This window comes from Pistacia vera, unplaced genomic scaffold (genome assembly GCF_008641045.1).
Source record: "Pistacia vera cultivar Batoury unplaced genomic scaffold, PisVer_v2 Contig932, whole genome shotgun sequence".
Lineage (NCBI taxonomy): Eukaryota > Viridiplantae > Streptophyta > Magnoliopsida > Sapindales > Anacardiaceae > Pistacia > Pistacia vera.
In genome coordinates, this window is record NW_022196815.1 from 119,341 (window position 1) to 138,602 (window position 19,262).

The 19,262-nt window shown below is 36.1% G+C and overlaps 1 protein-coding gene and 1 pseudogene across 1 annotated transcript; one reads left to right on the forward strand and one right to left on the reverse strand.

Annotated features, from left to right (window-relative positions):
• The first annotated feature begins 25 nt into the window (after positions 1-25).
• Positions 26-14,683, forward strand: LOC116120433 (annotated as a pseudogene).
• LOC116120435 (ABC transporter A family member 7-like) lies at positions 5,988-8,375 on the reverse strand. The gene is made up of 5 exons (XM_031406385.1): positions 8,119-8,375; positions 7,019-7,403; positions 6,837-6,916; positions 6,533-6,678; positions 5,988-6,107 (listed from the first exon to the last, which is right to left on the reverse strand). Exons 1-4 carry the CDS (start codon positions 8,176-8,178, stop codon positions 6,607-6,609), a joined length of 597 nt encoding a protein of 198 aa, XP_031262245.1. The 5' UTR covers positions 8,179-8,375; the 3' UTR covers positions 5,988-6,107; positions 6,533-6,606.
• Positions 14,684-19,262: the final 4,579 nt, after the last annotated feature.

The following is a 19,262-nucleotide window of genomic DNA, read 5'->3' on the forward strand; positions in this document are numbered from 1 at the left end:
ACCCACCAAGAGTAATCCATTTACCATGAGTACGCTAACAGGATTTCCTCTATTTTTTCAACAATTCAAGGCATTGTTCAAGAAAAACTTCCTGCTGTCATGGAAACACAAGACTGCTACGTTTATCCAACTATTTTCTTCTCTCTTGTTCATCTTGCTCATGTTCATAATTAAGCTGGCTGTGGACGCTCTCTTCTCCTCTTCCACTGAGTACAGCGCTCTTCGGGACCCGAAACCTTTAGTCTCTCCGTCTATCCCCCCTTGTGAGGACAAGTTCTACGTGAACTTACCGTGTATTGACTTTGTGTGGAGCGGCAATGATAGCGTTAGAGTTCAGAGAATTGTTAGCGCCATTATGCAGAATAATCCCGGTAGAGCTATTCCTTCAAATAAGGTACAAAACTTTCTAATATTATAACATTGTCATCATTCCCATATGTTTAGATTAAGTTGTGTTTGGTTTATGAGAAAAGCAAAAAGAAAAAAGGGGTCTCTTTTTAATCCCGAGTTGTGAAATTTAACCAAGCCAAATTTTGTTCTTTTGTTGATTAAAGAACTATATATAAAACGTTTGAGGATTTGTTCAATTCTTTTGTAGAAAATATTTATGTGGTTTGTTTCAAGGGTAAATAAAATGAGGTTTGATTTAACTTTGTTGATTAGTTAATTTTTTTTTTTTTTTTAAATTGTGTCTATGCATGTCTGGTGCAGGTTATGTCTTTTAGAACGAAAGCTGAAGTTGATGAATGGCTTTTTGATAATCCTCTGAGGTGCCCCGGAGCTCTGCATTTTGTGGATAGAAATGCCACTGTTATAAGTTATGGCATACAGACTAATTCTACTTCAGCTGAAAGGCGAGGGCTTCATGAAGATCCCACATTCAAGTTTCAAATACCACTTCAGATTGCCGCTGAGCGCGAAATTGCCAGGTCGATGATTGGAGGTATAGTATTGTTTGCTATATTCTAAACACTTCCAACTTTTTTTTATTTTCTTTCTTTTTAACTAGTTAGGTCACTAAATTTTATCATTTTTGTGATCCCGGGCATGTTCAGATCCAAACTTTATCTGGGTTGTAGGGCTCAAGGAATTTGCTCATCCCGGATTGTTGAAGTTGTATAGTAATTAATTGCCTGTACAGGTACTGCTTTATTCTTGATTGTAAGAGGCAGATGGCTCACAGCAATTCAACCACTAAATGAATAAGTAGGGAACTTCCCTGAACTATGAAGATAGAAACCTTCTTTCTTTGCCATGTCAAAATCTGTAACATCTCCAAATTCATTCTCATTGAAGTCAACATTCTTCACTCTGGAAACACTACTTGACAACTATATTTTACTAGAAATTGAAGGATTTTTGGGCGGATCATATTCAAAAGAAATTATCCAAGGGTACAAAACAGATACCTTGTGTAATATTAATGGAGACAACTGAATCGAGCAGAATGTAGAATGATGCACACCGACTTTGAACACTATAATTGGAAGATCCGAAAAAAAAGCAGAATCAAGAAATGACTTGTCGGCTCGATTCTGACCCTGAGACATTTTATAATACCACATTAGCCGCAAGCTTAAACTGAATCAAGAGAATGATGCTGATACATTAACAAAAAGTAAGAGTAATAAAAGATTAAAAAACAAACAAAAAGAAAAAGGGCGGAAAAAACAACTTACTGGACATGCTGGCCAAACACCTATAAGATTGGAGGGATTTATACTAAAAGTGTTCGGCAACATATTCTCACCCAATACTGTTAAAGTTTACATCAAGTTAAAAAACTAAAAGATAAAAGAAGATGGAAATAATTGTAAAAATTCTAACTAATGCGGAACAGAAAAAGAAATAGAGAGAGAGGGTATACTTTCTCCAAAAGAACGATTGTTTCAGTTAGAAGGAAATCGCTGGACAGGAACATTAATTTGCATATTCACTTTGGCAAGTCTGTAAATGTCATAAAATTTTCCACGCACGATATTCAGGGCTGGTATCTGTATAATGGGGCCATTCTGGAGGATAGGAATGGGACAAAAAACTGCTTGATCAAATTTGAGTCTATCCCACATCTTCCCTTCACATTCATCTCCATTTCTTCTGACACAAATACAACCACACTTATTGTCATCGTTATGTTTACTACCTTATCAAAAAAATTTGGAGGGCCAAAATAGTAGACAGAGGACAATAGGAAAGGCAACAAGTCGAATATCGCCTTCACATTTCGTTTCTGCAAAAAGAGAACAGACATAACTTATCAGATATGTCACTTAACCAGTTCTGCAGAGACCCTAAATTTCACTTCAACTCGTTCCATCAGACAAACAATCTCGCTACAATTTTCCATTTTTATTTCAGAAGAAACAAAATGCAAATAAAATTACAAATCTGGCAGACGAAAATAACTAAAACATTATCACTTATCAAGCCAGAGATACAGTGTGAGCATAAGATTAAGAAATGAAAATTTGGTTATGCTATATGCCAAACCAATTGACCCAGGTCCCAGCCCCAAAAAACGAAAAAGAAAAAAAAAAAGAAAAAGAAAAAGAAAAAATTCAAATAAAATAGAATTTCTCCAACATTACGAACCAGAATATTCAATATAAACCACCCTTGTGGCCTATGGAGATTGAGGAGTTAAAAGGGGTCAAGTTTGGAGCAAGGGAGGGTGGCCACCAATTACCATACCCAAAAAAAAATATATTATATATTAATTATCTCTGCGAAACAAACCCAAAATCACAAAATTCAAAATTGTCCCACATAGCTGAAAAATGCCAAAATGAAGTAACTTCACTCAATAGAAATAATTTTGAAAAGAAGCTTTTTTTTTGAACGAGAAGAAAAACAAAATGCGAGAGAAAAACCAATTAGAAATACAGCAGACGGAATCATGGACAGAGAGAGAATAAACCTGGAAAGTTAAGTTCTTTCTGAGTAAAGCAATGGCCTGAGTGCCGAAACCGGCCGCCATTGAGTTACTCTGAAATATTGAACTTAAAAGCACTCTCCGACGAAGGATCGAAATTGCCCGCCAAATGTATTTTGGTTCTCAGTGTTGAGAGTCGTAAGAATCGGCGTCTTTCTTAGCGTAACCGTTAAATGAAGCCACATGGACAGCTTCACCTTCTAATGCGTGTCGTTTGGGTCAAACAAAGAAAATTAGTGACGTCGATTCATAGAGAATGGATACCGAGAATGCCCTGACACAATGACTATAGTACTTTGCTTGTTGACTTTAGTAACATTGAAGAAAGTCAGAAATAGTCAAAGATTGTTATCCGTCAGATGAAGATCTTTAAAGATTAAAATATACCTTACCAGTAGGAGTATCATGGTATATTACATGCCTTGAGCCCGAAGAAAGCTAAGATTCATGGTTGATTACAAAAGCAGCAAAGCCAAGGGAAGTAGAGGCAATTCAGACAAAATGGGACAGGATTACAATCTGAACGTTAAGAAAATATAACTAATTTGAAGTCCACATTTTGAAGTTTGAATAAGGAGTATCTTATTGACACGTCGTGCACGAAGTTATTAAGAAAATCTGTCATGCAACTTCCAAGAACAACAATATAGAATGTTTAATAATTTGGTCAAAATCTGGACTTGTTAATGCAATATACAAATGCAAGGAAGCTGCCCCATTTACTGTTCTTTTTTAATTATTTCTTTGATTAGTCTCTTAATTCTGGAAACTCAACCTTCAAGGATTTTAAACGAAACAGGGATTCATTCATTTCTTTATATTTAAATGCAAATCAAAGGTGGTCTGGTAAGACAAATGCCAGAATTTTTGCTGTTCTTTGACTTATTCCTCTCATTATTTCCTCAAAACACGAATCGCCTTCTCAATGTACCAAATTAGCCGCTGAAAAAGAAAGGAACCCAAGAGGCCAGTTCCAAAAATGCATATGTATCCGACAACTGCACTCATTCAAATTTTCATTCACAGAATGAAAATTGGTTCACAGATTAACAACAAAAATGTGGGAATTTAACCCCTACTGTAATATATAAAAAAGTTTGCAGCAAACCTGCAGCGGTCTTCACATTTGAGAACAGCACAGCTAATAGAAAGGCCAGAGAAATTTGCAGGTTTATATAGATAAAATAAAACACAAACTGGATGCTGTATGAATTGAGTGTGAAGAATCTCAAACCTGCAAATGAATCACATGAAATTAAGTTGATTCAAAGATGAAACAAAATATATAATTGCTAGCTGGATCATTACCTATGACTGAGCCAAATATCACAAAACATAGCATGTACGCTGCAGATATGGCAAAAAAATAAGCATATGAAATCATCCAATAAGGTCCATCACCCAGTCCATGCATTTTCATCATAATTCTCAGTTTCTGCTGTTTCTCATATACCAAAGTTGTCAAGACCACCTACTGGAAAGAAAATATCAGATACAACATTATTAACACCTATGAGATGATGTAACTGAATTTAACTTCTTTGGCATGTAAACAGCTGTAAAACTGAGATCCTCATAAGTTTAAATTCTCTTGTTGAGCCCCTACTTATGAAGCTTAAGCCTCTAACTTTAGTGGTAAGTAAGAATGATATCAAAGCCAGGTTGACCAAGTGGTCTTATGTTTGAATTCCTTCCTATTAACTGAATTATAATTATGTTTGTGTTGTCATCATACGTGAGTTGTATGGATCCACATGCCTTACAAACTTGAGGGGCATGCTAGAGTTTAAATATTAATAGATTTATTAACTATCAAGTTAAGCTTTTTGGTAAAATGATAACTTAAAAGAACAATTCTAACTAGATACATTCATTTGAAGTATTTTTATATGGGGATGTATTACACTGCTTCTGATATGGCATCTAACTATGATTCATCAATCATCACTACACAGAAAGGATCATCAAATTGCTTTAACATTTATAATCAAGTGTGATTACTCAGAAAAATCTTTATTTAGTTATGGTCTTTATACAAATTAACTGTTTCATACTTACAGGGAATAGCTGTAGGACAACCCATGTAAAGAACAGTGTGCCAATAATAGATGACAAATCCACCATTTGCTGGGTTTCAGTTTTGGGCATTTCTTTGACAAATTCAAATAGCATTTGTGCACTAGGCCCTAGCAGAGCGCGAAGGTAGGCATTCGATACCTAGAATACAAGAATCTTACATATCAGTGCATATTATGTTTTATTGTTTCACGCAAACAAATAGAAGAATATAAAATAATCTGAACCCTGAAAGTGGGAATAGCAGAAGAAGAAGAAAAGCAAAATACAATTATGGTGCAGTATTGTTACTGAGGCAGCCCTGTTAATTATGATCATATGTAAAACAAAATCCATGACAGGTGAAAAGCTAGAGTTAAATGTAATGGAAAAGGGTGATCCTCCGCAAAGTTGATAAATAATACTTATTGCATTTTAAATTATAAGAAACAAAATTATAATAGTCACCATGCCCTTAGCAAGAAAAAAAAAAATTAAGTAGTTAATTGGTTCAAAAATGAAAGTGAAAGGAAAAAGGTTAACAAAATTAAACATCCCATAAGAAGGTTGGGCATAGTATTTTATTCTTAAATTTTCAATTTATCAAAGAATCTGGTTCATTTATTTTATATATATTTTCAGAACACAACACTGGAGTCTGTTCTTAAGAATTCTTGAAGAGTTTATATATATAATAAATTCTCATAATGCAAGCCTAATGAAGGAATCACAAAAAAATGATTAGAAACAAGAAATGCATAACTAGAAATAAAATCTCAATTATTATACAATTTTCTATACATACCAGATTAACCAAGCGTGGTACCCGCACCAATCTACTAGGAGAATTCCATGTCGAATTGTACCAGATGCTCATGTTAAATTTATTCAGGTCAGAGTTTAAGAAATCATAGGCTGCAGAGAAGTCAAAGCACAAGTATTTTCTATATTACTATATTAACCATATAAAATCCCAAATAAGAAAACCCAGTACACTAACCTGCAATTATCTCATTAATCTTTTCTTCCGAGTTCCCTTTCAAATAACCTTTATATATCTCATCATTTATCTCTGAAGAGCTAGTGCGCCACAGATTTAAACCTTGCAGACATCTTATCTCTAGATCAAGGAAGAATGATAAATAATCAGAAATTTACAATAATGGGTGCATTCCTTCTTTTCTCAGACACATTGATTTCTTTTTAACATCGTAATGCAATTGGATGGTTGAAGCTGTATAATAATCTAATTGCCTTGTAAGGTACTGCTTTATTCTTGATTAGGAAATCAGAATGGCTCACAGCAATTCAACCACTAAATGAATAAGGAGATGGAGCTTTCCCTGAACTCATGAAGATAGAAACCTTCTTGTTTCTTTGCCATGTCAAAATCTGTAACATTCTCCAAATTCATTCTCATGTGAAGTCAACATTCTTTTCACGTTCATGGAACAACGTACTTGACGACTTATATTTTACTAGAAATTGAAGGATTTTTGGGGCATCATATTCAAAAGAAATTATCCAAGGGTACAAAACAGATACCTTGTGTAATATTAATGGAAGACAACTGAACTCGAGCAGAAATAGTAGAATTTGATGTGCACCGACTTTGAACACTATATATTGGAAGATCCGAAAAAAAAAGCAGAATCAAGAAATTGACTTGTACCCGGCTCCGATTCTGACCCCTGAGACATTTTTTAAATACCGCATTAGCCGCAAGGCTTAAACTGTAATCAAGAGAATGATGCTTGATACAATGTTGATACCAAGAACAAAAGTAAAAGGTAATATTAAAAAAAAATTCCAAACAGCATTAAGAAAAAGGGCAGGAAAAACAACTTACTGCGACATTGCTGGCCAAACTACCTATAAGATTTGAGGGATTTATACTAAAAGTGTTCGGCAACATATTCTCACCCAATACTGTTAAAGTTTACAATCAAGTTAAAAAACATAAAAGTGAGAAAATGGAATTGTAAAAATTCTAACTAATGCGAAACAAAGAAATAGGAGAGAGGGTCATACTTTCTCCAAAAGAACGATTGTTTCCAGTTAGAAGGAAAATCGCTGGACAGGAACCATTAATTTTGCATGATTCATTTGGCAAGTCTGTAAATGTCATAAAATCGTTTCTCACGGCACGATATTCAGGTGCTGGTATCTGTAATAATGGTGGCCATTCTGGAGGATTAGGAATGCGACAAAAAACTGCTTGATTCAAATTTGAGTGCTCTATCCCACATCTTTCCTCTTCACATTCATCTCCATTTCTTCTGACACAAATACAACCACACTTATTGTCATCGTTATTGCTTACTACCTTATCAAGAAGAATTTGGATGGCCAAAATTAATAGGCAGAGGACAATAGGAAAGGCAACAAGTCGAATATTCGCCTTCACATTTCGTTTCTGCAAAACAGAGAACAGACATAACATTATCAGATACGTTCACTTTAACCTAGTTTGCAGAGACCCTAAATTTCACTTCAACTCTGTTCACATCAGAGCATAACAATCTCAGCTACAATTTATCCATTTTTAATTTCACAGAGAAACGAAAATGCAAATAAAATTACAAATCTGGCAGACGAAAATCAACTAAAACATTTATCACTTATCAAGCCAGAGATACAGTGTGAGCATAAAAGATTAGGAAACTGAAAATTTGGTTCTAGCTATATGCCAAACCAATTGACCCCAGCAAAAAAAGAAAAAGAAAAAGAAAAAGAAAAAGAAAAAGAAACAAATTCAAATAAAATAGAATTTCTCCAACATTACGAACCAGAATATTCAATATAAACCACCCTTGTGGCCTATGGAGTGAAGGATGGATTGAGGAGTTAAAAGGGGTCAAGTTGTAGCAAGGGCAAGGGGTGGCCACCAATTACCATACCCAAAAAAAATATATTTATATATTCAATATATCTCTGCGAAACAAACCCAAAATCACAAAATTCAAAATTGTCCCACATAGCTGAAAAATGCCAAAATGAAGTAACTTCATCAAATAGAAATAATTTTGAAAAGAAGCTTTTTTTTTTTTGAACGAAAGAAAACAAAATGCGAAGAAAACCAATTAGAAATACAGCAGACGGAGATCTTATTGGACAGAGAGAGAATAAACCTGGAAAGTTAAGTTCTTTCTGAGTAAAGCATTGGCCTGAGTGCCGAAACCGGCCGCCATTGACGTTACTCTGAAATATTTGAACTTAAAAACACTCTCCGACGAAGGATCGAAATTGCCCGCCAAATGTATTTTGGTTCTTCAGTGTTGAGAGTCGTTAAGAATCGGCCGTCTTTTCTTATGAGCGTAACCGTAAAATGAAGCCACATGGACAGCTTCACCTTCTAATGCGTGTCGTTTTGGGTCAAACAAAGAAAATTAGTGACGTCGATTCATAGAGATTGGATACCGAGAATGCCCTTGACACAATGACTATAGTACCCTTTTGTTGACTTTTAGTAGCATTGAAGAAGCCAGAAATAGTCAAAGATTTTATATCCGTCAGATGAAGATCTTTAAAGATTAAAATATACCATTACCAGTAGGAGTATCATGGTATATTACATGCCTTGAGCCCGAAGAAAGCTAAGATTCATGGTTGATTACAAAAGCAGACAAAGCCAACGGAAAGTAGAGGCAATTCAGACAAAATGGGACATGGATTACAGTCTGAACGTTAAGAAAATATAACTAATTTGAAGTCAACATTTTGAAGTTTGAATAATGGAGTTATCTTATTGACACGTCGTGCACGAAGTTATTAAGAAAATCTGTCATGCAACTTCCAAGAACACAACATATAGAATGTTTAATTAATTTGGTCAAAATCTGGACTTTGTTAATGAATATACAAATGCAAGGAAGCTGCCCTGCCATTTACTGTTCTGTTTTAATTATCTTCTTTGATTAGTCTCTTAATTCTGGAAACTCAACCTTCAATGTATTTTAAACGAAACAGGGATTCATTCATTTCTTTTATATTTAAATGCAAATCAAAGGTTGGTCTGGTAAGACAATGCCAGAATTGTTTGCTGTTCTTTGACTTATTCCTCTCTCATTATTTCCTCAAAACACGAATCTGCCCTTCTCAATTGACCGAATTGCCCTTCTGGTTCTATTCTGTACATACTGTTATCCAATCATTTCATGGAAAATTCGGCCGGACAGCACCTATCAGATTCCATAATTTGCAAACTAGGATATTTTCTGACATATTTGACTTGACCCTTGAGTAGCCATTTCATTTCATCCCATTTCAACAAATTTTACTTTTCGTTACCAGAAAACGGAACAAGAACACACCCAAAGCTAAATCCCCGCTCTTTTAATGCCAATATACTTATAAAAACCAAACCAAACCAAAACCCACCAAGAGTAACCCATTTACCATGAGCACGCTAACAGGATTTCCTCTATTTTTTCAACAATTCAAGGCATTGTTCAAGAAAAATTTCCTGCTTTCATGGAAACACAAGACTGCTACGTTTCTCCAACTATTTTCTTCTCTCTTCTTCATCTTGCTCATGTTTATAATTAAGCTGGCTATGGACGCTCGCTTCTCCTCCTCCACTGAGTACAGCACTGTTCGGGACCCAAAACCTTTAGTCTCTCCGTCTATCCTCCCTTGTGAAGACAAATTCTACGTGAACTTACCGTGTATTGACTTTGTGTGGAGCGGCAATGATAGCGTTAGAGTTCAGAGAATTGTTAGCGCCATTATGAAGAATAATCCCGGTAGAGCTATTCCTTCAAATAAGGTACAAAACTTTCTAATTTTATAACATTGTCATCATCCCATATGTTCAGATTAAGTTGTGTTTGGTTTATGAGAAAAAAAAAAAGGGTCTCTTTTTAATCCCAAGATGTGAAATTTAACTAAGCCAAATTTTGTTCTTTTGTTGATTAAAGAACTGTATGTAAAATGTTTGAGGATTTTTCAATTCTTTCGTAGAAAAAATTCATGTGGTTTGTTTCAAGGGTAAATAAAATGAGGTATGATTTAAGTTTGTTGGCGAGTTAAAAATTTATTAAAATTGTGTCTATGAATGTCTGGTGCAGGTTATTTCTTTTAGAACGAAAACTGAAGTTGATGAATGGCTTTTTGATAATCCTCTGAGGTGCCCAGGAGCCCTGCATTTTGTGGATAGAAATGCTACTGTTATAAGTTATGGCATACAGACTAATTCTACTTCAGTTGCAAGGCGGGGGCTTTATGAAGATCCCACGTTCAAGTTTCAAATCCCACTTCAGATTGCTGCTGAGCGCGAAATTGCCAGGTCGATGATTGGAGGTATAGTATTGTTTGCTATATTCTAAACACTTCCAACTTTTTTTTTCTTTTAACTAGTTAGGTCACTAATAAATTTTCATTTTTGTGATCCCGGCATGTTCAGATCAAGCTTTAGCTGGGTTGTAGGGCTCAAGGAATTTGCTCTCCTGCAAGGGAGCTTTTCAATGTAGTAGGTTCAATAGGACCAAGCTTTTTCTTGCAGCTGCTATGTTTGGTTTGGTGTTTCAAATTGGTTCTTTGGTCACTGAGAAAGGCTCAACTTCGCCAGGTATGAAAGTCTATGTTTTGAAGTTTATTAGGATTAGCATTTCTGCTTCCCTGAAAAATTATTCATATTTCCATATGATTTCTTATGTTTTTCAACAGGCATGACTATGATGGGTCTTTATGATTCTGCCTACTGGTTATCATGGCTATCATGGAGGGAATTATTACGCTCTTTCATCACTCTTCATAGTTCTTTTTGGAATGATGTTCCAATTTGATTTTTTCTTGAACAATGGTTTTGCTGTCTTGTTCTTTTGTTCTTCCTTTTTGAACTTAATATGGTAAGCACATTCCTGAACAATCCTTACAAACCCTTTTCATGAGTTCTTTTCGCACTGAGCAGACAATACTTAACATTTTAAACTTTGATCTATTCTTTTGATTCTTATGCTAGACTGGCTACGCCTTCATGTTTTCATCCTTGATTAGCAAGTCGTCACATCCACAACAGTGGGTTTCTCCATTTATAGTTGGCTCTTTGACTCAGGCAAGGTTCCCTGCTAATTTCTTGAATTTTAGTTACATGTCTTGTGCTTATAGGTCTTCATTTGTCATTACAGGTGGTTCAATTTCTGGTTTCCCCTACTCTGAACAATTTTCTAATACATATAGAATCATATGGTCATTGTTCCCACCTAATCTTCTTGCCGAAGCCCTAAAGCTGCTTGCTGATCAACTTCCTCACCTGGAGATATTGGGATAAGTTGGAGTAGACGGGCAATGTGCACCAAATGACACAGAGTGTGTGATAACAATTGTGTAATTTTGAAGCTCAAAATCCTAAAATTCATGATAGTTCACTCTACATCTGCAAAGAAATCATCTCTTCTTTGATTGCTACTCCGTTAATCTTTTCAAACTTTTATCCTATATTTATTTTATTCTCTCACTTAAAAAGCTGATTAACTGACATTACATCTCATATTTGTGGTTTTTCATGTTCTTGACAGAATGATATCTACATGTGGCTTTTGGCAACATTTTTTGCATGGTTTTATTGGCTATCTACCTCGATAATGTATTGCAAATGAAGCTGGTGTGAGGAAATCAATGTTTTACTTTTTAAACCCCTGTTTGGACAGGGAAAGGTGGAAGCAGCCCGAAGGTAACCAAGTTTAGAATTAAATCTATGCTATCAGTTCTTGTTGGCTATGTTATTTATATTTAGGTAATAAAGTTGGCTAATATTATGAAATTGCTATTTTGTCTTCCCTTCAAGAGGGTGGCATTTGTAGTTGTATCGGTTCAGTCCCTCCATTGGAACATATTACTCCAGATGACGAAGATGTTCTTGAGAGGAAAACATTGTTAAAAACAAGTAGGGAAGGTGTTGAGCCAAATGTGGCAGTTCAAATACGTGGCCTTGTAAAGACATATCCTGGACGAGGAACATAGGTTGCTGTAAAGCAAGAAGACTTCACCTTTCCATGCTGTTAGGTAAGAATGACTTTTTAAGTGATAATCTTAACTTGAGAAGGTAGAAGAAAGACATTTATTCTAGTTGGACATACCGCTGTATTGCTTCCATGGAGGAGATTCTTCTTAAATATCAATATTGTTAATGCACTTGTTTTTTGTTTTTACATAACTTCCTTCAAATTATATTTCATTAATGTTTTTGGTATAATTGATTGAAGCAGTATTTCTCCCAACATTTATTCATTTGGTTGTTGGCCATAAGGGTCCTCCGCTGAATCAATGGAATTTAAATGGATGGAAGGACACTTTTTTTTTTTTTTTTTTTTCTGATGACAGTATTTTGTTCTTCTTAGATGTTATCACAATCAAATTTCCTTTTTCTTTGGTCATGAGTTATCAAATGTCACTATAATGTGAAAGATGACACTGGGGTACAAATTTATATTATTGGTGACTTCCATGAAATTAAAACCATTGCTTATTTTCTTATTATCCGTCAGGGTTTATGGTAAACATTGCAAGGATCAGTTATTTTGTCTTCTTGGACCCAATGGTTGCTGGAAAAACTACCACAATCAGCTGTTTGACTGGCATAACGCCAGTGACTGGCAGATGGTAAAAATCTTGTCTAATGTGTGTTGTGTTTTTGTCAATGCACATTTCAATTACGTTTAATATGACTTGAAGTGGAAGTTACAATAAAATCTGGTTTATTATCAGCACTGATTATGGGAATTCCATTGGAAACTCAGTTGGCATGTCAAAGATTCGGAAAATAATAGGCGTTTGTCCCCAGGTGATTCTCTGTCTTTCTCAGTAATATGCTTGTTTTCGACAACAGTTGGGCATGATTTCCACATTTGTGACTTTCAAAATCAATATGAAGCTAACCTTTGTTTGAACTTTTGTCTTCAAAGTTTGATATTCTTTGGAATGCATTATCTGGTGAAGAGCACCTCCTCTCTTTGCTAGTATCAAAGCCTACCTCCTGATTCAATCAAATCGGTATGTGCTTTGCAAACCTGCAAGCTACTTTTCTGGTCATATAAATGAAGACTCCAAATGTGCCTTGAGATCCCGATAACTGTCTATCTACATTACCCTTGAAGATGTTCATAGTATTAACTAATGATGCCCCTGCTTGATGAGCTCATTTATGCATAAATGACTCTTTGCTCTGTCATTTTTATCAAGACAAATGTTTCAACTCAAATACAGGTTACTGAGAATTCATTAGCAGAAGTGAGGCTCACTAAGGCAGCCAAAGTAAGAGCTGGGAGTTACAGTGGAGGAATGAAGCGTCGCCTGAGTGTTGCAATAGCTCTTATTGGTGATCCGAAGTTAGTAATTCTGGATGAGCCGGTAAGCAGATTAGAATAACTTTTCATCATGAGTAATGCATCTATTTATGTGAGGGTTTTCTAATTTTCAATTATTTGATCTGCAGACTACTGGAATGGATCCAATAACAAGGAGGCATGTGTGGGACATAGTACAAGATGCAAAGAAAGGCGTGCCATTATCCTGACAACACACTCAATGGAAGAAGCTGATATTCTAAGTGACCGCATAGGAATCATGGCAAAGGGTAGCTCCGCTGTATTGGAACCTCAATCAGATTAAAATCGCGGTTTGGTACTGGTTTTGTTGCTAATGTCAGTTTCACTGAAAGCAAAAGTGACACAAGTCCTTCTACAGGCCAGAAACAGTTGCAACACCTCTCATGATGCAGTGAAGCAGTTCTTTAAAATGTATGCAGAATATAAAAAGATTTATAGTTTTCTTTAACATTAAAAGATTTGGCATCTGACTTGGGCAAATTATTGACAGCATCTAGATGTAGTACCGAAAGAGGAGAACAAGCATTCCTGACATATATCATCCCTCATGATAGAGAGGAGCTTTTGACGGTAAGCATATCTCACAGTTTGAATCATTTCCTTTACATGGAATCGTCCTCCTTTCATGTTTGCAACTTTGGTTCGGATGCAAATATGGATTTGCATCATAGCCCAGTGAAAAGAGAAATAAGAAATTATGAAACTACTTTTCTATCCAGCATAATGCATCTGTTCGACACATAAAAATTAAGGGATTTACTGAAATTAAAAGCTTTAATTTTTTTCTTCTCTCCTTTCCGCGACTTTATTAATTTGAGCAGAATTTTTTTAAGGAGCTGCAAGATAGAGAAAGGGAATTTGGTATATGCCGATATTCAATTAGGTCTTTCAACACTAGAAGAAGTTTCTTAATATCGCGAAACAAGCAGAACTAGACAATGCTGCAGCTGAGGGGATGTGGTCACTCTAAACTTGTCATCAGGGGCCTAATTGAGGTATGTGCTATTCTGTTCATATTGAAATTTTTGCATATTATAACGCAATGGAGTGTAGAAAAGATTCCAGGATTATTTGATTCTTCCTTTTCATTTTCTTAAATGATAAGCAGATACCTCCTGGAGCACGGTTTGTGGGGATCCCAGGAACAGAAACTGCAGAGAATCCTAGAGGCATAATGATTGAAGTAATCTGGCAGCAGATGATTCTGTGCCTCTGCATTTCTGGTCACTCTACCGAAACTCCTATACCTCCTAATGTGCAGTCACTAGCTCTGTCAGCATCAACTTCCCAAGAAGATTCTAGGGCAAAGAAGACCATTCATGGAGTTGTGCTTGATCCCAGTCAGATTGATGCTACAACGTCTTCGTAAGACAAGACAATTTTTTTCTGTATAATTAATTTATATATGTGTGCTTCATACAATAGGTAATATTATTACATAGTTTTGTCACAATTTGTAATTCTTTTTCAAATGTTACCAATAATAAGACAGTGAAATTTATGTTACAGTAGCAACATTGAGGAAACATGTTGTGATTCTAAACTTCATGCTTTTCAATTTATTCAATTTTTCTCTCTCTAGGGATTCGGCATTGATTTAGCCTTCTGGTTACTCTCTTTAATCTGCTAATTAATTCTTTTTCTAGTATAACTCCTCTACTATTAGCAAATTTATTTTCTAGTTTTGTTAGACAAGATAGATGCCATGACGTGTTTGTTTCAGAGAATTTTTTGCCTTTATGGATTGTTTCTATTAACTAAACGGAGAAGAAAAGAGCACCTCCTTTTGCAATGCTTTTTAAAGACGCAAGTCTTTTTGTAGATCTCTATGAGCAATTTAAGCTAAATTTACCTTCTTTGTAATTTACGAAATATCCTTGTTTGCAATTTTCTTCGATAATGTATTTTGATCCAAACTAGTTACTAAGAAACAATCCTGAAAATGCCATATAATTTCTTTCTGCACCATGAAAATCTTTAGCCATAACATGTACGTAAACACATGCTTCAAACTTGAAAATAATACAATGGATTCAAACATGCAGATCTCTCAATCGTACATCACAAAGGAAAAACCCGACGCGAATATTTCGCTGTAACAGGAATTCTAGGCGCCACTTCCCGTGTAAAACAACGCCACAACTATTGTTTCCTTTGTTGAATTAAATACAAATGGCCAGATTCGAGATTTCCTAAGAATCGACTTTGGCGCCGTAAACATTTCGTATTACGTTTATCATTGTACATATGCGATAACCAAAACCTGCGCCGTGTTCGAAACTAGAATACTACTGTCCAATCGTTGGCGCAACCAGTTCAAGTGCACAAAGATGTCACGACGCAGCAACCCATTGTTTTGCACAAAACGACTCTACATAGTTCTCTATTTTCTGTATGAGGTTGCGAAGACGGTTGCAAAGAGAGGCCAAGATAGGCAAACCCATCGTTTTTTAGGGAAAGACATCGAATCTGCGTGTTTTTCATCAGGCTGCATAACTCTCTGTGAATGTAAATGCAACCCAGTCTGGAGTAGTTTCTCTGTTATTGTTGCTGGAAATTATGTGTAATTTGTGTAGGCACTTCCTGATGAATGTTTTTGAATTGAATAATCCCATTACTGATGAAACGATGAAATACTTATAGTGACTTACAGATAGACTTGGTCAAATGGTAACCACTGACACAACCATACTGCCCCACTAAATTAGGAACTACCCATGTACAATAAACTAACCCACTAAGCCATCATGACCCACTAACACATACCAGACTGATGGGAATACAAAATGTCATATTTACCCCCCTTAATGTTTTTCTTTATACGTATTTGTTGCCTAAATGTACTAATTATTATTCTTTTGATTTAGGATGCAAATGGAGGCGTTAATTGCAAAACGGAACTAATTAAGTGAATTCGGATAGTTTCGACATTGTTTCGTAATCTGGGCATAACTCTCTCATTCGAGCTCTGATGGAGATGATTCAAAATGCCATGGAACGCTAAGAAATAATATACAACTTTCATGTTTTGAGTTTGGAGAGATACTCGCTACATCAAGGTTGTAATCGAGTTTGAAGTTGACGCATGCCTGGACGTCCGGAACATTCTGCCTTGTCATGCAAATCAATTGGGCAATTATTATTGAAGGTTTGAAGACATGTGGCACGCAAGTTACAGCTCAGAATCACACTTTCCTATTTTATTTTGGACTTTATCTTATTATCAATTAATTAGAATTAAATTAGGATTAACGTTATTTTGGATATTAGAATATTCTTTTTAGGAGATTGAGTGGGATTCAAATACTTGAACTGGATTTTTGTTAAGGGATGAGATTAGGTTTTGGGAAAAAGGGACCACGCCTCTCTCTTCTCTTCTCTGCAATTTTCTTTCTTTGTGAGTTTTGTTTATGGCATGAGCGGCTAAACTTTTGTAACTTGGTCGAAGGAAACAGAGACCTCGGAATCAACCAACTGTGAGGTCTAATCTATTTTATTTTAGTGTTCAATTTTCGTGTTGAGTATTGAATGTTATTTCTGTGCATATCTTCATGATTGATGCATTTAATTACTAGGAGGCCTACTAGTGGATTATTTGTTGCAATCTACTGCTAAGTTTGATATCAAATCCGTAATTGTTTGATCCCTCTAACTTGTGAAGCAATTAGGGTTAATAATTTGCTGCGTCAGGAATTAGTAATCTTAAGAGGAACATTCAACTAAATTAAATACAACCGCTTGTGTTTGTGTTGTTTAGCTTCATTGATTTCTCTAATTCTTAAGGCTGCCATTAGATTAAATCTTCAGCGCTTGTCTAGGGTTGTTTAATGGTAAGATTAATTAAGATCGCTTGTTTCCTAATTAATTACAATTAAGGAGAGATAGGAAAATAGTTCCAACGGTGAATATTTAAACAAGAATTGATTTATTTTTGCATCAATGATCAGTTGTAATATTCTGATGGTTTATGTTGACGTAGACCAAGTTTCGTTATATTAATTGATTTCGATTTAAATTGTTTTTGTTTTGATTTTTGCCAAGACTGTTTTCTGTTTTACTCAAAACCCCCCAGCTTTGTTCACATCATCGAAAAATTTGGCTAGACGCTTTTCGTGGGATCGACCCTTGCTTATCCTATTTACAATTTAGTAGTTAGGTTAGAAAGGTTATTAATCTTGGTTGCCTACGGCAACACACCACAGACTTTATCACATAAAGACAAATAACGACATAAAAATAAATAACAACATAAAAGCAAATAAAGATGAGTAAGGACCCCATTTTCATTGACCCAACCCACGTGCTCCTGACAAGCCCCCTAAAGACTAGGGTCTCTTTCCAATCCGTAACGTATCTCTCCACTTTAGAAAAGCTTGCCCTCAAGCGTAGGAAAGCGCCATTTGAGCTCATCATGATCCACCCAAGTGGCATCTTCGCTAGCCATTCCTTTCCACTGTACTAACATCTCTACTCCAGCTCTCTTTCCCTTCTTAATCATCCTTCTATTCAATATCATCTCAGGCTCAGGCTCTAGAGTGCCCTCTGTGGTTACCTTCGGCAGCTCAGTAAGTTGCCTGATATGGTCGCCCACTGTCTTTTTTAAACAAGATACATGAAAAATAGGGTAGATCTGTGAATTTTGTGGTAGATCTAGTTCGTATGCAACTTTTGCTATTCTTTGTACCACTGTGTACGGCCCATAATATCTCGATGACAGTTTGAGGTTCCTCCTCATCATAACAGACATTTGCCGGTATGGATGCAACCTTAGGTAAACTCTATCTCCTACTTGAAACTCCCTGTCAGTCCGTTTTCGATCTGCATATAACTTCATCTTGGCTTGTGCTTCCTTGAAGTTTTCCTGGGCTAATTTGTTGATAAACTCCCTGTTTCTGAGCTCCTCATCTACAGCGTGAACCCTTGTGGAGCTTGGCTCATACGGCAAAATCCTTGGGGGCGGCTGCCTGTAGACCACTTCATATAGGGAAATTCTAGTTGAGGTATGCTCAGATGTGTTATAAGCATACTTAGCCAAAGTCAACCATCGTGCCCAATCACGTGGTCTGTCTCCTGAAAAACATCGTAAGTAGCCCTCCAGTCCTTTATTCATCACCTTTGTTTGGCCGTCAGTTTGGGGGTGATATGCTGAACTCAGTAGTAGTTCTGTGCCACTGATCCGAAACAGTTCTCTCCAGAATTGGCTTGTAAAGATTGGATCCTTGTCACTAACAATTGTTAGTGGAAAACCATGCAATTTAAATACATTGTCCAGAAAAACACATGCTACTGTTACTGCTGTATATGGATGTGAAAGAGACATGAAGTGAGCATATTTGCTCAATCTGTCTATCACCACCATGATCACTGTACGCCCTCCTGAAGGTGGTAACCCTTCAATGAAATCCATGCTTATATCCTGCCAATTTCTGGTAGGAATCGGCAAAGGCTGGAGCAGGCTTGTGGGTTGAATTGTTTTCACCTTGTTCCTTTGGCATATATCATAAGCTCGGATGAAGGCTCGAATATCTCGTCGCATACCAGGCCAGTAAAATTCCTTTTTTATTTGAGCATATGTTTTATATATTCCTGCGTGGCCCCCTAACGGATTGCTATGGAACTGTTGCAGGATCGCTTGCTGGAATGGCACCAAGTTTCCCAGATGGAGCCTCCCCTTGTAAAAGAGTAGGTTATTGCGAACTTGGTACTGAGTTTGGTCCAAGATGCCCTGATGATAGTTTCTCATCAGCTCCTACAATTGTGAATCTTAGGGGTAAGTCTTTTTAAGCTCTTTTATCCATTGGGTTTGCATGATGCTTATGGCTTGTATTTGTGGCTAAATGGTCTGATTGTTATGGAGGATGGGTTGTTGGTGTTCTGTTTGGGTGGAAAGGTTGGATTTTGGTTTGGTGTTTGGGTTGGTTGTTGGTTCTGGTTTGTCTGTGTAAGGT